The 19,818-nt window shown below is 45.4% G+C and overlaps 1 protein-coding gene across 1 annotated transcript in view; it reads left to right on the top strand.

Moving 5' to 3' along the window:
* DNM3 (dynamin 3) overlaps window positions 1–19,818 on the top strand; it is a 449,604-nt gene that overhangs the window by 183,283 nt on the left and 246,503 nt on the right. The window contains 3 exon segments of the mRNA XM_079106450.1: window positions 378–448; window positions 10,393–10,444; window positions 11,273–11,302. Coding sequence (XP_078962576.1) covers window positions 378–448; window positions 10,393–10,444; window positions 11,273–11,302 — 153 coding nt within the window.

Genomic DNA, 19,818 nt, shown 5'->3' with positions numbered 1-19,818 from the left:
TTCTCCTCCACTGATCTCCCTTCCATTATTGGTATTTAGATGTGCATTATAACCGTATGTAAGCGGGTTCATGGTGGCGTATTCATGCATGGATGCAGCATACTTTGGTCAACTTCCTTCCCCAATTCTCCCCCGTGTCCCCCACCCTCCAGCCCCTTCCTCTACTCTGTTGGTCTCTCTTCCCATTTCCTTAATGTAGATTTTTATCTTGCAAAATTATGAGTCAAGTGAAAAAAAATAATGTACTGTTCCTCTCTCATTGAAAAGGTTCCTTTAAAAATTCAATACAGACAAATAAATGGCAGGCAATAATTGAATTTAACATATGAGAGTTTGGGAGCTGGGTTCCACTGACGTGTTTCCCTTTTGACTCGCAGGTACTGCTATTAATTGACATCCAAGTCTCCTACATCAATACCAACCATGAAGACTTCATTGGCTTCGCAAAGTACGTGAGTAAAACATGTGGTTGTCACCTGGTTTTCCTGCTGATTTGGCCAGAGCACACACTGTGAATTTCCACTGCAGCTCCTCACCTTTGAGAGTATAGTTTGTATTAAGATGCCCTCTGGGCCCACCTACTTAGGAGGGCTGAGGCCCATGGGCAGGGGTGTTTACTGCTCTCCCTATCAAGTACTGTAGTGGGCTCTGTTATGCAGAATCAGAATTCATGTGTATTTTAGTAGTTCATCATTTTTGGATGATGACCTGTAGGTTTTTCTTGAATTCCCATAGGTAAGCCATAACAGATACACATTTAAAATTTGGAAAGACTTCCTCACGTTAGTTTGAAATATCAACTAAAAGTCACAGGATGCAAACTATTTGGAATTCCCTAAATAAAATATAGAGATCTTTTCTTAAAAAACAAAACAACAGCAACAACAAAACACCCGCACAACTGTTCTTTGGGAACTTAGACATGATCTGAGTTGGATGAACATTCTTTATTTTTTATATAATATATATAATTTACACATGCATGTCTGTAAATTGCTGTTGTGTGGACAGTATGGTTAATTACCCAGGACTGACTATTCATCATGTGATACTTTTAAGACCCCAAATTCACTTGTTTTTTTCTGGCTTATTAATAGATTTAGTTTTCATTTGGTTTAAAGAACTTTGATTCTAACTCTAAAATATGTTCATGACATCAAGTGGTTCCAAATTCAAGTATATAAAACACTCCCACTTTTATATAAAATATAAAATAAAAGTCTATGTCCTTTTACTTGAACTGCATGTTCAAGAACAGGGACAAATAAAAAATAAAACACAACATAATGTCAAACTAATTTATTTTATTACACCCTGACTTGGAAGACACAGACCATGTGACCTGAACTAAACAGGGGCCTGAGAAATTTACAGGCATGTTTTAGGGAGAAAATTCCCAGTTACCCAACAGGAAATTACCCCATTTGAAAATCCAGCCTGCAGTTAGGATGGTCTAGCTAATGTGTAAATATATTTTGCATCCAGCGGCGATGACTATGGAGTGGTAGATTAGTTTCCCTCTCTATGTAATGTGGATGAACTTGCTAGAAGTGTGGCCAGAAGTGTGTTTTCTGGTCAGTGGTCCTTCCAGCCACACTGCCCACCCCTGGCTCTACATGGGCGTTTCCTACACAGCCATTTCACAGAGCTCTGTCCCTGGGCTCACACCCTGGGCACTTCTGCAGTCACCCGACTGTAAGCATCCTTGTTCCCAAGTCTGCAAGGTGCAGCTGAGAATTTCCCCAAGTTCTCCTCGTGGTCAGCAGACTCCCAGGGCCTGTGCCAAACTCCAGTCTGGTTTCTATGGGGGAAAGTAAAGAAAAAGGAAAAAACAAAAAAGCTGATGCTTTTCAGGAGTCAGCCTGAACACGTGTGAAAATTTGAATTGGCACATTCTCCATTTTCTTCGCTTGGTGCTTTGAGGAGTTTAAAAGACAAGTCCTCAAGTCATTTGGAAGAAGACTGCTGCCTTTAATGTTGATCGTTATAGATGACAGATGCCAGCTAGGTTCTAATAGAAACATAGCGGATGTGAATGCGAACTCGACAAGGTAGCTTGACAGTGAAGAGGACCTTGCTGTGCGCCCTGGTGGCTGCCTGGACCCGGGGAGCCGGGGAGGTCACACACCTTTGGAAAGACTCAGGTTTTGAAGGTATTATGCAACCATTGCTATACTTTAAATTTCACCCCTATATTATTCTTGAAACTTTTTTCCCCTAGATTAGCTCTTCTTTTTCTTTGTAACCCATCTGTTTTGAAAGAAAAAAAGAGAATTTCTTCCCACTGATTTCTTCCTATTGATTTTTGGTATTTTTGACCTCAAAGGCAGTTGTATTTCAATGTTATGTTGATTTCTAAGTCACCAAAGGCATATAATTTTTCAAATTTGATACTTTCAAGCATTTTCAAGCCTCTCTGCAATTCAGGTGATTTTTTTTCCCCCAGCAACGAGAAGACTGTGAACCTTTATAATGTTGGGGAGAGAGAAAGCTGCTTTGTTAAAATGGCTTTGTTAAAATCTGGCAACTTTGCATAGTTCTCGTCTCCCCTAGGTCTTCTTTTAAAGGCTCTGCCTGGGCGTCAGCAGTCCTGGCTGCACCTGCAGGGTTTGACAAGGCCCTTGGAGCCTTTCTGTGCCTCAGTTTACTGATCCATCAAATGGAATAATAAACAATCCCTGTGTTGTATACCTTTCAAGACTGTTAGAAGATCAAATTAATAAGTGACGTGGAAATTCTTTCCCCCCACGTGAATCCCATCCCTGGATTTCCATTTTGTATTGTAATGAATTCTATGGTGACTCAGGTGTGGATGCCACTGAAATATTTTCTAGTTGCTAATACCATTGTTTCCAAAGACAGTGTCTTATTTTTAATTAACATGTATCAGTCGTGCATTTTAATGGGGGATCATCGGGGCATTTCAGCTGCGCAAACAGCAAATGTTGCTCCAATCTGGCCCCATGCCCCTCATGGTCCCTTACAGGGGCAGGGTTGTCCACTGAGACTCGGAGGTGAATGTTCTTTCCATTTGTGCGCTGAATTGGCATACGTTTCAGTGTGACGTGGGCTAATTACAAAGATGAAGAAATGTTCATTTCAAAATCACTTTGAGGCGTTGTGGTATTTTCTGTGCTTTTAAAAATTAAAAAAATATGGTTGTAGCTATAAATTTTAAAGTTGGCAGAGATGCTGTTTCCATCAAGGAAGAGAAGTCAAGCCATATTTGAAGACAATTATGTAAGTATTTTCAAGTTCCAAAGATAGAAAATTAAGGTCTGGGGTTGAGAAAACTTAGCATTTGTTTCATGAGATTTTTAGGGAGTTGCCTAAAAAGTGGGGCCACCCCTCAGATTTATTTATAGGATGGTGGCCTACAGGGTATTTCACACATGTAATTTTTTTTTCAACTTCCTGACTTTTTTTGTACTAAATTTTTTTCAGGAAGGAAAATAAATTTCTAAACTTAGGTTAATAGAATATTTAGTTTCAGAGTAGTATTCAGAGCATCTCAAAATTCTTCTTCCTACTGTTGCGAATTTATTCTGCCATGTTGAATATATGGGACTTCTTTTCCATCTCCCAGTTGTTTGTTAAACATGAACCGTAAAATAGGTACCATGTGGACCGTGTCCAAGCAGGGTCAGGGGTAGGCTTGCTTTGGAATTTCCTGGCTTCTAAACTTGACCTTTCACCTATAGTATGAATGTAAATAAGTCCATTATTTTGGGGGAAAAAAAACGAACTTGCCTCACGACTTAAGGGCATTGCCATTCCTTCTTATCGAGAAGAAAATCCCTACATCATATTTGTGATTTAAGAAAATAAGTGGTCCGATTATTCCTTCATCCACTTCCCAGAGTCTCTCAGCAGTGCTGCTGTTTGGGCAGAAGGGCAGAGCTCATTAGCTAAGTGCCTTGGGAAGTGAAATTTCAAATTCTGATGCTCTTCTTCATTTGTGCATGACACTGTTTGCCTCCTGAATTACTGAGTGTGTGCTGTCCAGTGCTTTAGAAGCAAGAGGGGCCTCAGCTTTGGGCTCTTAAAATAAACCTCTAACCCCATGAGCCGCGGCTGAGGTCTGCTGAGTAGGTCTCCACACCTGTTTTCTCACAGTGGAAATGATACAGCGCGCATATTTCAGTTCTTGTTATGCGAGCACCATGAAAATGCCATGGGGTGTAGTGTTCATACAAGTATTCTCACCCTGATTCTCTGGAATGCCTCTGTTGCCCTTTCACCAAAGGTCATGTATTTGAACCTTGCCACCAAATTCCAGAGCAAGCTTGATTTCCCCCTTTACATTCTTCTTTAATATTTCCCTGACACAAAATGATATTCTATCATAATGGCGTTGGCAGTTCTTTTCGTACATGAGGCTGTTCTCTCTCTTATGAAATAGAAACTTGGGCATTAGAGTATACAGGATCCTTCTTTTGACCCATCCACATTTAGGAATTACACGCACGGTTGCTTACCAGGATTGTTGCCAGGCAGCGATACAGGCACCAGCAGCCTGAAAGGACATGCTGGTGTCACTCGTCCAAGTCACGAATTCCGGAGTTCCAAGCACCATTCTAAAACAAACAGACGCCCACCTTCACACCTCATGCTTAAAATGAGTCTGCAGAGCCGAGAGATCCTTTCTTCATGGGCCTCCGGCCCCGTGAGGTCTTCTCTCATAGTGTTTAGCCCGAGACTTCCCTAACTTCTTCCCTCTTTCTTGCAGTTTGATAGGATGGGGGTAGACCTGCCTGATCAGTTGTGTTCTTGGGGTCCTCAAGTGTTCATCTTTCTTGGGGTAATAAAAGAGAACTTTCCTAAAGAGTTCTTTACTCTGATCCACTGTACCCAGTAGAACTTTTTGAAATAGTGGAAATACTTCATAACCCACACCACAGGCTACATCTGGCGAGGGAATGACTGAAATGTGGCTGTGAAGTGAAGGCCATGAGTCTTCAGTTTAAGTCAACCAAAGTCTCAAATTAGTTGCTACACCCGTGTGGTCATGCTCTGTGGGCCAGCACGGCTCTGCAGGGTGGTGACCGCAGGTGGCTGCTCAGGGTCCTTCCCTAGAGGGCCCTGCTTCTCCGACCTACAGCCGGGCCTCTGCAAGAGGAAAGGGAGCAGGGTCTCTCACTCCTGCGGCCCGAGCCCAGCTCTCATGGGTGCAGGGTCACCCTTTAGATGCAGTGCAGGATGGGCCTTTTCCTCCCTCTGCCCCGTCCCTCAGGTTGCATGTTGCTGTTTTGCTGGTATTTTCTCCACCATGGTTTTCCTGAAGTTTCTGCCATTTCCAAGTCTCCTGTCCAAAGGAGGCGCAGTGGTGGAGGGAGGGGCAGACCCTGATGTTTGCTGTGAAATCTGCGTCTCGGGCTGTTTCCACGGCCCGTCGAGCCCCTTGGAGCGGACGGAAGCCTGCTCCCGCCTCTCCCGCCTCTCCCACCTGCAGCCTGCGAGTCCAGTTTCCCCCGCGCCCCTCCGCTGAGATCTTCTGTCCAGGAAAGAGAGTTGACCAGCGGGCAGCTGAGCCCTTCCTTGGCCTGTCAGCCACGCTTGTTGAAGGGGTCTGGGCCTCGTGTCAGCAGCCTCTGCTCTTCCTGGGTCTCCTTTGCTCTGTGGCCTCCACTCTGCAGGCTCCTCCTGGAGCCCCTGGTCCTCTGCCCACGCTGAAGGGCGGTGTTCATCCGCATCCTCCTCGGCCGGCCCTTCTCCCTCACTCCCTGCCCCCTGCCTGGCCAGCCTCACCCCTCTCTGACGCCTCTGGGGCTGGCTCTCCATCCCAGACCTTGCTCCCGGACTCTGCACCGCAGTCAGCTGCCCGCGGGCCTCTCTGTTGTGCATCTGCAGAAGCCTCTGCCCAGCGTTGCCAGATCAGTTACCGCCTGCTTTGGCACCCCCGCCTCTTCCTGCTCAGAGCAGAAGCCGATGTCGCTCTGCTCTCCTTTGCCCGCTCCTCCCTTCGTCTTCGCTGGGCCCTTCGATCCCTTCTCCGCCTCGCTGCTGGAGTGTGTTTCTTTATGTCATCACGGGCTCCACCAGAGTCGGTCCTCTCCCTCCGCGTGCTGCACGGCCTTGCTCCCGGCACGTCCGGGACGTCCTGGCCCGAGTGCCCCTGCCGGCCTCCTCTGCCCCTTGGTCGCCCTCTGTCCACTCCGTCCCACCTTCGTGCCTGATCCTTAAACAGCGTGCTCCTGCCTCGGCACCCGCCCGCCACGCCCTCTCCAGCTCCTCCGACTCCCGGGCAGGTGAGCTCTGATAGCCTGCAGCGGCCCGCGGGTTCTGTCCCTTGGCCCGCACACCCTTCAATGGCTGTGACTCACCGACAGGCCTGCCCGTGGTCACGAGGTTCTGCCTCTGTAGTTTCGCTCTCCACAAATTCCCTACATGCCTCATCTTTCGACTGCATGAATATCAGTCTTTTTAAATTCAGCTGTTTGTTGTCTTCTATTAAAATTTATCTTATAAGTTTTCTGTAAAAATCTCAGGTCACATCAAACTGAAATGGTATTTTTCGTCTTTGAACAGTCAAAGCAGCTGCTTCTGTACTATGTACAGGACTTGTTGATAAATGACCACACATTCTCCTTGGCACGCTTTTTTGTTTGTTATCTGGGCCTTTTATTATAGATGCACATAGGAAAGGATAGAAGAGAATATGCAAAAAAAAAATTGAGCATAGTTAGCATTGTGACTTTTTCTTGGACTATTAATGTGCTCTTATTCTTTTTAATTTTTTTATTTGCTTCAGTTAGTTATATATTACAATCGAATGCACTTTGATACATCATACACAATGGAGTATAATTTCTCATTCTTGTTATACATGATGTAGAATCCCAGAATCATATAGTTTATATATACACAAGGTGATAATGTTTGATTCATTTTACTATCTTTCCTATCCTCATACCCCCTTCCCTCCCTTCAGTCCCCTCTACCTAATCTAAAAATATAAACTAATAATATAATCTAAACTCTATTCTTCCCTAGACTCCCATTGTGAATTAGCATACAATTGATCAACAAATATAAGGAAAAATATTCAACATCTTTAGCAATTAGAGAAATGCCAATCATAATCACTCTAAGATTTTATCTCACTCCAGTCAGACTGGCAGTTATCAAGAATACAAACAACAATAAGTGTTGGCAAGGATGTGGGGGAAAAGGAACACTCATACATTGCTGGTGGGAATGCAAATTGGCGCAGTCATTGTGGAAAGCAGTATGGAGATTCCTCAGAAAACTTGGAATGGAACCACCATTTGACCCAGCTATCCCACTTCTCAGTTTATACCCAAAAGACTTAAAATCCACATATTATATTAGTGCAGCCACACCAATGTTTATAACAGCTCAATTCACAATAGCTAAACTATGGAACCAACTTAGGTGACCTTCAACAGAAGAATGGATTAAAAATCATGTGGTATATATACACAATGGAATACTACTCAGCCTTAAAGAAAGAAATTATGGCATTTGCTGGGAAATGGATAGAACTGGAGGATATCATGCTAAGCAAAATAATGTACTCTTATTTTTACAAAAATTATGAACTTCCTGTTGTATACTTTCAGAATCACTATGTTCCAAGCATAAACCTATTTTGGTTTTGTGTTCTCCTGTTGATCATGGTCTCTTCCCTGATAACTTGTACATAGTAGAAACTTAAACACACACATGAAGATAACTATAATCCTATATTTGAAACAAAGTACCTTTTTTCTTTCTGTTACATCCTCACCTTTGATTTAATGGGTTTAACCTCTGTTTGCTCCTTGTATTTTGTGTCTATGTCTTTACCTGTACTAAATAACTTGTGGACCTGTGTTTACAAGGACTAGATGTTGTTCATGTTTCCATCTTCTTCTAAGTTGTTGCACTAAAATTTTGGACTTATTTCAAATTAAAACATTATGCCTTGGTATATTTTATAGTATTGCTAAGTAACCAGTTAATTACCTACATCCAAGAATATGTCCAAGGGCTTAAATTAACTTACAGCTTTTCTCATGAACACGTTCTTAAATAAGTACTTCGGAATGATTTTTGTTCAGTTATCATAGTATACAGAAGAATTATGATAAAGAATATTTTCTAAGTAGACAGCTCATTAAGTGACTTCTAAAATAATGTTAGGTACCTAAATATACCACTAACAACCTTATGTTTGAACATATGGGCCAGTTGCTGCCAAAAGATGATTCTTTAGGTGGAAAATAATGGCAGTTTAATGTTTGTTTTAATATTTGAGATTGGCACACAAAGTAAATCATTTTCTTTCGGCACAGTCTTACAAGTGGCAGATCAGGGAGTCTTGGACCTGAAAGGAACCTAAGGGCTGGGAGCAGCTCAGGGGCAGCCTGCTTGCCTCACAGGCATGAAGCCCTGGGTTCTGTGCCCAGTACTGAAAGCAAGCCCAGGACACAGCGGTGCAGCCCCGCCGCTTCCTCCTGCCTTCTCTGTCCCTCTCTTACCCGCCCCGCCCCCCCCCACACTTTGCGGCCAGGAAACTGGGGTTCCTCTGGTCAGACTGCCTCTGCACACGGAGGCATTGTGCTCTGGGCCCATGTTAAGCTGCTTTTGCCTTATGCAGGACCCCATAAATGGTCCAAAATAAAGGCCCTTGGGTCTCTTAGGCATTTTGAATTTATCACCACAAATCAGGGATTTTTGAAAACACTTCCCCTTAAAGAAACCCTGAAACAGTCATGGTGCTGTGAAGAGGCCCGGTGGCCCTGGAGAAGCCGGTCACATTATAAAGTCCTTTTCACAGTTATCCTTGGAGGAGAGCAAGTCTGGAGCACTCTGGGAAGGAGCCCAGGGCCAGGAGGGTCGCTGCTGAGCCTCTGGCTGTGCCTGGGCGTCATGGACAGCCAGGCGGGGTGGGCGAACGGGAGGCTGGCCAGGCAGAAGCTTGGCCTCCGGCCGCCCTCACCTACAAAACCCCAGAACTGTAGAATTAGATCATGCAGAGGGAAGGCGGAAGAGATGCATTTCATAGTGATGCAGGGAATTAAGCTTTTAAAAACTTAGAACTCTGACAAGTGACAAGGAAGGAAGAAGGTGGCCTTAGTAGATTAGAATCCAAACCACCCAAATCACAGGAAACCTCTCTAGCAACCAAGCAGAGCGGTCGCACTGCCACCGCGCACCCTCACCTGAGCGCCCTGGGCTCCCAGGAGTTGGAGTCCAGGCAGGGGAGAGGAGGAGAGACGCCCTCCCTACAGCCCGGCGTGGTGAGGGCTGCTCTCCTGTGTGACATCCATCCCTCTAGATGCTTCCTGATGGCCAGAGTCCACCTCTTCCCATTTTAGGTCCCCCACCCCCATTGTTCTCCAAAACAGCTACTATCAACTATTAAGCCAGAGGGCTTCCCAGAGGATGGACCCAGGGTTGAGTATGGCTAGTGTTCCCCAAGAGCCCGTGTTGGGTCCTTATGTCCTTGGGTGGATCCAGGGTCCACCGAGGGAAAGCCTGTGTCCTTTTGAGGGATGAAGTGACGTACCCACCTGTGAGCTTTGGGGTAAATGACCAAGTCACGTCTGGCTTTCGACCCCTGAGCCTGCGGGTCATGTGGGGGGGCCATGGCATCAGCCTCCTCGGCCCTTCCTTCCACTGGGTATGTGTTGAAGCAACTGTCTGCCAGGTCCTCTGTGGCCTGGGGGCACAGCAGTGACACAACACTCCCAGCGGCTTGCAATCTGATGGAGGGAGGTAGGCCAACAAGTCCCCAAAGAAACTGTAGAGCAAGCTTGGTGCTGAGAATGTGGCATGAAGAAAAACAGAGCGGAGCCAGGGCTGAGGGTCCAGGAGGAGAGGGTGGACGCCCTTCCCAACAGGGCTGTGCAGATGCCCCGGAAACAGCCCCAAGGTCGCACACCTACCCAAGCCTCCGGGGTGGGAGTGGGGGGGCAGAGAGCAGGGGCCAGAGGCCTGGAACTCTCCATGGAGGGAGGAGATGAGCCAAAGAGGCAGGGGTAGGGGTTAGACTTCCTGTCTGTCAAGCAAGCATAGTAAGAGTGACTACCTTGCAGGGTTGTTGTAGGACTTTAAATCACTATTGTCCATAAAGCACTTAGGACATGTGTGCACTCAACAAGCATTCACTTAATTTTCGTTACACGCTTCTTCCTACCTGTGGGATGTCACACACACATCAACTCACATTGTCAGGAATGCGATGAAGGTTTTGCCAGCTCGATTGTTAATTGCCGTTAGAAGTCCATTGATTTGATTTTGCTTCCAGAACTACACTGACCTGGGTATTGCATACCAGCTCTGCCTCGGTTGTCCTGTTTATTTTGCAGCCTGTGTTTATTGTAGTGTCGTTACTGTTCAGAAAACCTGCGTTTCTTCAGCGCTGCTTTCCTTTGCTTTTCTCAGTGCTCAGCAGAGGAGCAGTCAGGTCCACAAGAAAACCACAATTGGGAATCAGGTAGGAATTGTGCAAGAGAATCAGTGCATGCACGCCCCCCCAGGAATTTGAACTAAATCGCTTGATTGATGGTTTTTTTTAAGTGCAAATTAATCGTGCAAGTTTTGCTTGAAATGCAGCTTTTTGTTTTGTTTGACTTCTGCTTCTAAAAGTTTTGGAGTGAATCGCACTTCTTTTTGGCTATTTTACGCAGTTAACCGTATGGATTTATTTTAAATAACTTTCCTGCTACTCGCTCTGCGTTTCAATTTTGACTCTTTCCATCCTCCTTTTGCTTGCTTACGTTACCCCTAAACTTAACATTGGATTTGTGGGTTGGTTCAGGGGTGAAACTTGGTGAATAATTGCATGAGCTTTCTGGTGCTGCCGACTAGTTCACACGTTCGCACAGCTTGGTAACAGTGAAGGGACAGCTCATAAAGAAGGCAGTGGTTGGGTTTGATCTCTGCCACCCTAAATTCCTGTCGGTAAACGGAGACGTGAATTCCAAGGAGATCTGATCTTTTGAGTTTTTGTGTTTGGGGGCTGACCAGCTGTCTCTGACTAATAGCGCTCTGCAGAGATTGTATTAACTCCCACAGTTTGCTGTTTCTTTATGTTTTATGTGATAATGAATATTTGCATTGTTATTTCTTTTCAAGTCAAAACAATGATGATTTTTTTAGTTGTTTTTTTTTTTTTAAATTCAGAGGTGCAATTATTGAACAAATTGAAACCTCTGCTCTAGATTTTTTTTTTCCATTGTTTTGAACGGAGAAGAGGTAATAACAGACTTTATTTTAAAAACTTTTTTTCTGAACTAAAGCATATAATTCTTTGCTATTTCAGGGAACCAATCTTCCGCCTTCAAGGCAAATTGTACGAGCTAAGTTCTGTAAGCTTTACTGTTGCTTTTTCATTTAGCTTTCCAAGGGCACAGTTTGTCTTTAACTGATTAACTAAACTAGCGCTTGCTACTAATTTTTTTAAACTCAGGTTGTCTTGTTCATAACACCCTATCACTGAGATAAAGATCCTCTTCAGAGGGTTCATCCCTTCACTGCTAATGACTTGCTGTGATTGAAAGGTATGAACTAGTAGACTCTAAAACGCTGTAATCATAAACCCTTAACATCGTGGGTGCTTTGATATTTCTCTAATTTTAATGGGCCTTAAAATGATTAAAATCATTAATGATCTTCACCTCTGTCCTTCCATGCTTTGTTGTTTAAGGCACAAGCCTTGCTCTATCCCTGTGTGATAATATTTTCAATAAATATAGATGATGCTTCTAAGAGGTGGGTGAAAATCGAACATCTGATTTTTGCTGTATTTGCCAATAAGCCTTTACGTTTCTAATTATTTGTTTTTTAAATAACAAAATGAAAACTACATTGAAATTTTATGTGACTCTAGAGTTGAATCTTTTAAAACATGTCCTCTATTTTCTGGAATGACAAAGATACTTTCAAGTGATTAGCATAGGAATTTAGAATAAAATTACCTCCCATTTTCTACCATGGATGAAGCCGACTTACCCCTCCCACTCTGCACATGTTGAGAATGAGATTGGGACATGCATCAGTTATTTGTCCCTTGGTGCTTTGGAAGACACAAGCTTTGGACCTAGACATTCCTGGGTTCAACTTCCATTCTACTACTTAGGAGCCATGTAGCTTTGGATGAATTGAGTCTGAGTTTGTTGACTTGTGTGATAGGAAGAGTAGAAAATGCCTCTGCAGGGTGATTGTGAGAATCAGAAATATATGCAATGAAGTTGCAGCCATTACCAACTCTGCCCTATAAAGAATGGAAAATTTGCTCCCTGGAGGTAGGTACTGCTTCTTGGAACTTCCAGGAGAAAAAATATTAAATGTACAAAAACTCTTGAGAGTTATAAAAGGAGAAAACTGGAATACTGGGGAAAATTAGAAGGTATGGCAAATTATTCTGCTGCCCACGATTCCTGGATTGTAACTGGGTGTGGTGTAAAGGCTTTACTGTAAAGGTCTCCTCATGGTCAGAAGCATCACAAATGATGCACTTGTAGGACAGGCAGTAGTATAACACACCTGTGTGCTTTAAATCAGGTCTGCAAGGAAACTCAGAGCAGCTTTCTGTCATGGAACTTCAAAATGCTAAAGTTACACAAACTGTGCGTCTGTGATTTTGCTTTTGCTGAGTACTTCACACGTTGTGGAAGCTTTCTAATCCGAGATAGTGGAATTTTGGTGGGTGTTAGCACAGAGTATAGATCCCTTTTCCAAAATCCTTGGGACCAGAGAGGACTGAAGGTCAGAATCATTTGCACTTTAGGAAAACCATGCACTTCCTATGTCATATACTGCCCAGCATCCCTGTGGGGTTAAGACAGTGCCCTGAAGTCAAATGTTCTATTTCTAAAGTGAAACAAATGAAGAGTCACACCAAGCAGACCCAAGGAAAGATATAAATCCTCTTATATCAGGTCAGATTTTACTGCTAATTTGTTTAAAATCTGCCAGTTTTCAACTGTGGGATTATGAATCTGAATATCTTATCTTCCAGAATCAAAGCCAATAATTTACACGCACTAGCATACATTTTGGGGGGTATTTTATAGTTTTTCTATTTAGTTGAAATGACCCATAATGACTTGGAACTGTTTTCTTTGTGAATCTGAATTTCTAATATTAACCTGGGGTTGAGTGAAAATGTTTGTGCCTGTCAAGAGGCTCAAAGCCGGAAGCCCCCGCGGAGCCCAGCCTCGGGACAGTGCTGGCGATTACAGTTGGTAAAGCTAAAAGGCCCCGTGGGAGCCTAGCAAGTGAGCCACCTATTCTCCTGTCCTCCTAGGTCTCCTGGTTGTAAGAGATTCCTATGTAGCATCTTTTCTGAAATGTTTTGGAAGGACTTAAGAAAAGTGAAAAACTCCTCTTCAGAGTCCAAATCCCACTCCTTGTTGTCTGCCTAGAAATTTTAATAGTGCCACAAGTTGATGCCAACAAACGCATGCGTGCAAAAACGAGCACCCAATTCATGTAAAGTTTGACTCTTCAGATCTGAAGTTTAAACTTCACTCATCCCTGCCCTCCTCACACATGTATTCCAAACCTGGGTGTGCTGACGTCCATGGTGGTGTCGAGAGCAGTTAGTGATCCAGTCCTGGGCTCGCCCTGGGAGCTCTCAGCCCAGCGCGGGTGCTGGTGAGCCAGCACATGGAAACCGCTTCACCTCCTTTACCAAGGCCAGCTGCTTTGGTCTGTCAGGGCAAGAGGCTGACCACTGGATCTGGTTACCCCACTTTCCCAGTCTTATACCATCATATTTTATTATTTGAAACAGTCTTACATGTTTTTTTTTTTTTTTTTTTGTCTTCCTTTATGAGGATTTTGGTCCCATCAGAGGTACTTTTGTGTTGCTGAAGGCAGCAGACTATCATTGCAAGCTTTTCAGCTCAAGCCTGTCAACATTTCAGAAGGATCATTCTGCCTGTGAAATGGAGAGAGACTTTGAAGGAGAGACAAGAATGGAAAGGAGACTGGTTAGGAGGCCGCTGTGGGAACGAGATCGCGGTGGTCTGGGTTCAGACATTGGGAGGCTGTGAAGAGAGGCTGATGAACTTGAGAGAGATTAAGGCTCTGCAGTGAGCTGGATGCTGGGAGAGGGCCAGAGACTGTCTGCAGGGCCTTTCAGGTTTCTGTTTTAGGCACAGGAAAGATGGTGCTTGTGCTTTTCATGGAGTTAGGAACAGAGGGAAGAGGTCAAATTTGGATGTAGAGTTGGGAAGAGTGGCTTTGTTGAGTGTGAGTGGCTGTGGGAGATGACAGTAAAATGTCTAGTGGGAAGTGAGATAAAGCATTCTCGTGTTCAGAAGAGACAGAACTATTTCTTAGGTGTTGGAGAGCCAGTGAAGATTCCAGTAGGGAAGGGACACCTACTGATGTTACCATGGGAAGCTCTGCATGTCAACCATATGGAATGGGGTGAAGGAGGGAAAATACAGATAAGGAAACTGATGAGGATGTTTTTAAGGTGATTCAGGTGAGAAGATCACAAATGTTGGAATCCAGAAGTTTGTAGAAGGGACAGAGTGAAAACATACGTAGGGCCTAGCATTGGGTTACAGGTAGTTGTTGGAGCATTAAGTCATCCTCCCAGGCTTATGCCACGGGCATCCACGGACAAAGGGAGAACAGAAGGAGAGCAGCAGTGTCAGGGAGGACGGGAGAAGAAGGTGCTGATGTGTTTGCACCTTGGAAACATCCCTGGGGTTTGAGGTTCTGATCCTATAGATTAGGTTCGTGAGTTTTCCGGTTGTCTGTGTGCAGTGTTCGCCAAAGCCTCGGGGCAGATGAACACAGTGTTCCAAAGAACACGGATGGAAGTACAGGATTTAAAGGACGATGGAGAAAGGACTGGAGAAGTTTGACGAACTGAAATGGAGACCAAGACGTGACAGAAGAGGAGGGACAACTTGGAGAGGAGTTGAACGAAAGCCCAGCAGGGAGGACGTTTCAAGGAGGGCTGGTCAGTAGCAGGTGCTTCTCAAGCTCAAGAAACTTGGGCAAAGTGTCCAGGGGTTGGACCGGGACAGTTCTGTGTGGTGTTGGGGACCGGCCGAGGTCCACTGACAGTGACGGTCCTCTGGGTCTGAGGACTGTCTCTTGTAGCCCATGACTGGAAGGCAGCGTCCAGCCCAGAGCACAGCCGACTGCAGAGGGAGCTGGGGGAAGGCCTGTGCGATCGAATCTGAGCTGGTCTGACCCACGCGCAAGTCAGGACAGGCCCACCAGGTAGCACCCCAGAGTCCCGTCAAGGTTTAGTCCTCCCTCTTCTACCAGTGCAGAGGGCGCCCTGCTCCAATGGCAGGCTGAGTCCTGCCCTTCCTTTTAGTGCATGGGAAGGGGAAGCCTGGGTGGGGGAGGCTTTTAGAGACCAGTCCGAGTGGCCCACATCACTCCGTTTACATTCCCTGACCAGAGCTCCGTCATGTGGATTTCCCTAACTGCCAGGCAGACAGGACAAAGAGGAGACAAAAGACGGTGTTGACTGAAAGTTGAAATAGATGAGCCAGGGCCCCGGGGGTTTCAGGAAGTCAGAGAAGACGTGTGCAGGGTGAGGAGAGGGAAGGGAGGCTGTGGTGGTGAGCAGTCGGTCTCTGAAGATTTGAGAGGCCAGGCATGCCACCTGGAAGCAGCGGGGTCACAGGATGAGCGCAGACATGCAGGAGGAGCTGGCATGAGGGCGGCAGGTATTTTTTCTGCAGAAAGTGTGGGTGGCTGGAGGGAAACGGGTGAATGTGTTGGGTGAGGAGGATCCACGTGGCATTTGTGTGACTGGGTGCTCGTTCCTTCAGCCTCCGCTGCAGTGGGTGACCGAGTAGACTGTCCCCAGGTGCTTGCATGAGCCCCTGCAGGTCTGTACGTCTGCCGTCAGTGCCCGTGGCTGACCAGAGTGGGAGCTGTGGCTTTCCCAAGCCTGCGGATCTCCCGGTGACTGGGTCCCAACCTTTCGAGGTGTAGGCTGCAGGCAGAAAAGGTCCTTCCTGTCACAGCAGGGATTCTCCCGCCTTTCATTCTGAAAAATCATTTTAGAAGAGACAGAAGCACCTATGGGTCTCAGAAAATCATCAGTCCCCAACATCCTAAGAATTTCCCACCCGGTCCCCTGGTTCTTCAGCCCTGGCGAATGCCTGCTTCAGGTCAGGGTTGACAGTGGTGAGAGGTTAATCAGTTGTTTGAGGGCACCAGGGGTTACCGGCACTGCCCGCCTCCTAATGAAGGAGAGGGCTCCTGGCAGCCCTGGCTGCGCCTCTGCTCCCTCAGCCAGGAGCTCCTTTGAGCCCCACCCTCACCTGACTCCCTGGTACCAGTATTCTTTCAGACATAAATTTCAGAAAACTCCAGTGACCTTGGGGAAAAAAGGGAACCCGTTAGTTTGTCACTGAGGCCTTCAGGGGTGGAACGAACACCATTCAGTCCCTGGCCAAACTGCCACGACGCACTGGTTCCTTTCCTCACACTTTTCCGTTTCTGCTCCTTTGCTGGTGGGCTGTTCTCAGGCCACAGAGCATTGCAGGACAACGGACATCACTCCCGGGGGCTTTCCCTCCCTGTTTGAACCCCGTAGAAATAAGGCTGCCTGCCCAGACTTTGAGGAGAACTCTGAGATGACAGTGATTGGCCTGCCTTGGGTCACGTGCTCCTGCAGCCAGTCACCACGGCTGGAAGACGGGCATCCTGATGGGCTTAGACCAGATCCAGCTGGGCACGGCCGGCCCCTCACCAGATCACATGGCCCACAAGTGGGGATGGGCCCTGTCCACCTGCTGGAGTTGTTGAAAGTCAGGACAGGTGCTGGAAGAGAGAACCATTGAATGTGGATGATGGGATTCTTCCACGTGTGACATGCTTAATTCCTTATAAAATGTTGTGGTTAGTTTATTTCATAGCCTCAATTATGGCACGTGACATCATTTAAACTCACTTGCTCTTGTTATAATTACTTTCTTTAAATTTTTCTTACACCAATGCTCTCAGGTTCTGAAAAGAATAACTTAGGTTTATATCAGTTATTCTGCTTAACAACACAAGATGATATTAGCTGGTTGAATTTGTTTCTCTTTTATCCCTTAATTCTATGATGATATCTCCAAAGGGGCCAATTGACAGCTTATAAAACACAACAATCATTATTTCACTAAAATAGAAAATGGAACACATAAAAGCCACGCATAGTCAAGGTATAGCCTGAGGTTCGGTCTGCATCTTAGAAATCTGAAGTCTGATTTGGAATAGCACTTCCTGTATGCCACTTCTGTTTTGTTTTCCAGAAATTATACAGATGTGTGTACTATTTTTATAGCCAAGTACCTTAATTGATGGGTTAGAGCTTATGAATCAGCAAGGAGACAGATGCTACGTATTCAAGATTGCCTTGAGAACACTCTTGAGGCAGAACCCCGCCCCCCGCCTCAGCTGTGGTCTTCCTGTCTCCGCTGACCTGGGGAAGAGCCACTGGCTCAGCATGAGTTCTCTCCTGGCTCTGTCCTGTGTCTGCAGCACCCCTTCCTGCCTTTGCTGTCCTCTGTGACTGTACCTTTATTTCCAGAAGTGTGCTTTTTATTTCTACAATGTTTGATCCCAAGTAAGTGGAAGGCCACTGGTCCAAAAATTCCCCAGAATTTTTACACCATTTTTAATGTTTAGCATCTGTCACTAGAGAAGCTATTATTTTATTGATCTCTGTAATTCGAGACCTGAACTAGTAGGCCAGTGACATTCTGACATCTTTCTGTTTGTGACTGTGGACGTGGAGACTTACCTGTCTCTGACCCTGGCTAGGGTGCCCTCTCTCTCTGAGGAGGCTCCTCCAACCTCACCTACCCCAACTGCTCTGTTGTGAGGGGTGCTGCTGGTCACCCAGGCACCTGCAACCTCCAGGTGCTGGGATCCCTAGCATCCCCTTCCCTCACCAACTCTCTTGTTCTCCGTCGTCCTTGTCTGCAGAGACTCGCTATGAGGTTTGCTACTCTAGGAAAAGCAGAAGTCACCCTGCACCCTTTGGGGCAAGGTGTAGCTCCTTTCAGCACAGATTATCAATGCAACAAGTAATTTTGAGGCTGTAATTTTCATTTAAGTTACACAAGAAATAATTGAACACATTTTCATTGTAAAACAGTAAGGCAGATAAGCAGAGCCTTGACCCCCACCCAGTCCCACTCACCCGGTGGGTGTCACCACTGTGATCACACCCACACATGTACACACGCAGAAACATGTATGCATACAGACATGCAAAGACACAGCCTTTGGGATTCAAAAAAACTATAAATGGGTACACAGTGTGCACGTTTATGCAGAGTTGGCAGCACCACCAAGGCAAGTATTCCGTATCTTGTGCTCACTCTTCTATCCCTAACCTGATGTTTAGTAGGTGCTCAGTAAACATACCTGAGGACAAACTCACTGTGTCCACCCGATGCTGGATCTTAGCCATATTTCCCCGCAAAACACGCAGAAGATGAACAAGCCTCTCTGGTGGCGGCAGTGTGACCGTGTCCCAAGGTGTGATGTGCCAGCCATTTAACATCCCTCTGCGGATTCATGCTTGTGTTGTTTCCTTCCTTTCCAAAGTGGTTGAACCAGTGTACAGACCAGCAGCTGCATGTGTAAGTACCTTAGTTCCCAGCACTGAGAGTTGTGTTTTACATCTTTTTTGATAATCTAATGCAGAGAATGTCCACTGCTGTTTTTATTTGCATTTAGCTTACTGCAAATTATGGAGCAGTCTTACATGTATTTATAAAAGTATATACTCCCTCTCCTATGGACAGTCTGATGTGTCTTTTGCCCATTTTTAGGGGAGTGTTGTGTTTGAGGATTTCTTAATATCCTGTATTTTTTGGGTATTATATGTAAAATTAACATTTTCAGCTCATCGGTTTACTTTATTGTATATCATAAGATAAAAGGTTCTAATTTTGTTGATTTAGACAATTAAAAAATTTGTGGCATTTATATTTTATATTCTTCCAATCATTTTTGTGGATTTTAAAAATCACTGATAGGAAAATAAGGTCATTTTGCTGCCTTTCACATACTTCTATCCTCTCAGCGGTAGTCACTTATAATTTTCTACTAAGGAGGAACCTTTTTCTTGCTTATTGGCACCTTTTCTGAATGAACTAGTTATGCCTTTACCTATATTCTTCATGGAATCCTTCACTTTTGTTGGTCCATAGCAGAATATTGATGTAATGATGTTATTGATCTTTTGTCCTATTCACTAGCAAGTCTTTTCCTCACTTTCTTATGTATAATTTTATTGGTAAGCTTCTTGAGGTAAATTTTCCAGTGTTTTTCCATGGTAACTGCCACGTCGTGATCACACACATCGATGGGCACGGTGTGGTGATCAATGCGGGTGTACATTGTGTAGCGACCAGGCGGGGCAACATGGGCACATTTTTCACCTAGACATAGATGGTTGCTTTTCTTGGTAACACTCAAAGTACTCCCGTTAGCTGTTTTGAGATGATGGCCTGTTGTCAGCTGTAGCTGCCCTCCCCTGCTGCAAAGCATCTTTCCTCCTGTCCAGCTGTGCCTGCGCCACTGGCCATCCTCTCTCCCTCACACCTTCCCCACACCCTTCTGGGTACCACTGTTCCATTCTCTCCTGCTTTGAGGTCAGTTTTGAGCATCACTCCTTTGCTCTGGCTCCTTCCGCCATGTTTACGTTTAGAAAGGTGGGCCTGCCTCCAGAGCAGCTCAGTGTCTGCCCCTGTGTGCACCATGTCCACGAGGTGAGCATTGGCGCCTGTCTCCAGGGACCATCTAGGATTTATCAGGGCACAGGGTGCGAAGCGAGGCCTGGCCTGGGAAGCCGAGCACGAAGCTTAGGAGCCTGGATTC

Source organism: Sciurus vulgaris (assembly GCF_902686455.1).
Source record: "Sciurus vulgaris genome assembly, chromosome: 12".
Taxonomy (NCBI): domain Eukaryota; kingdom Metazoa; phylum Chordata; class Mammalia; order Rodentia; family Sciuridae; genus Sciurus; species Sciurus vulgaris.
Note: the sequence above shows the minus strand (reverse complement) of the source record. Positions and strands in the feature narration are given on the sequence as shown.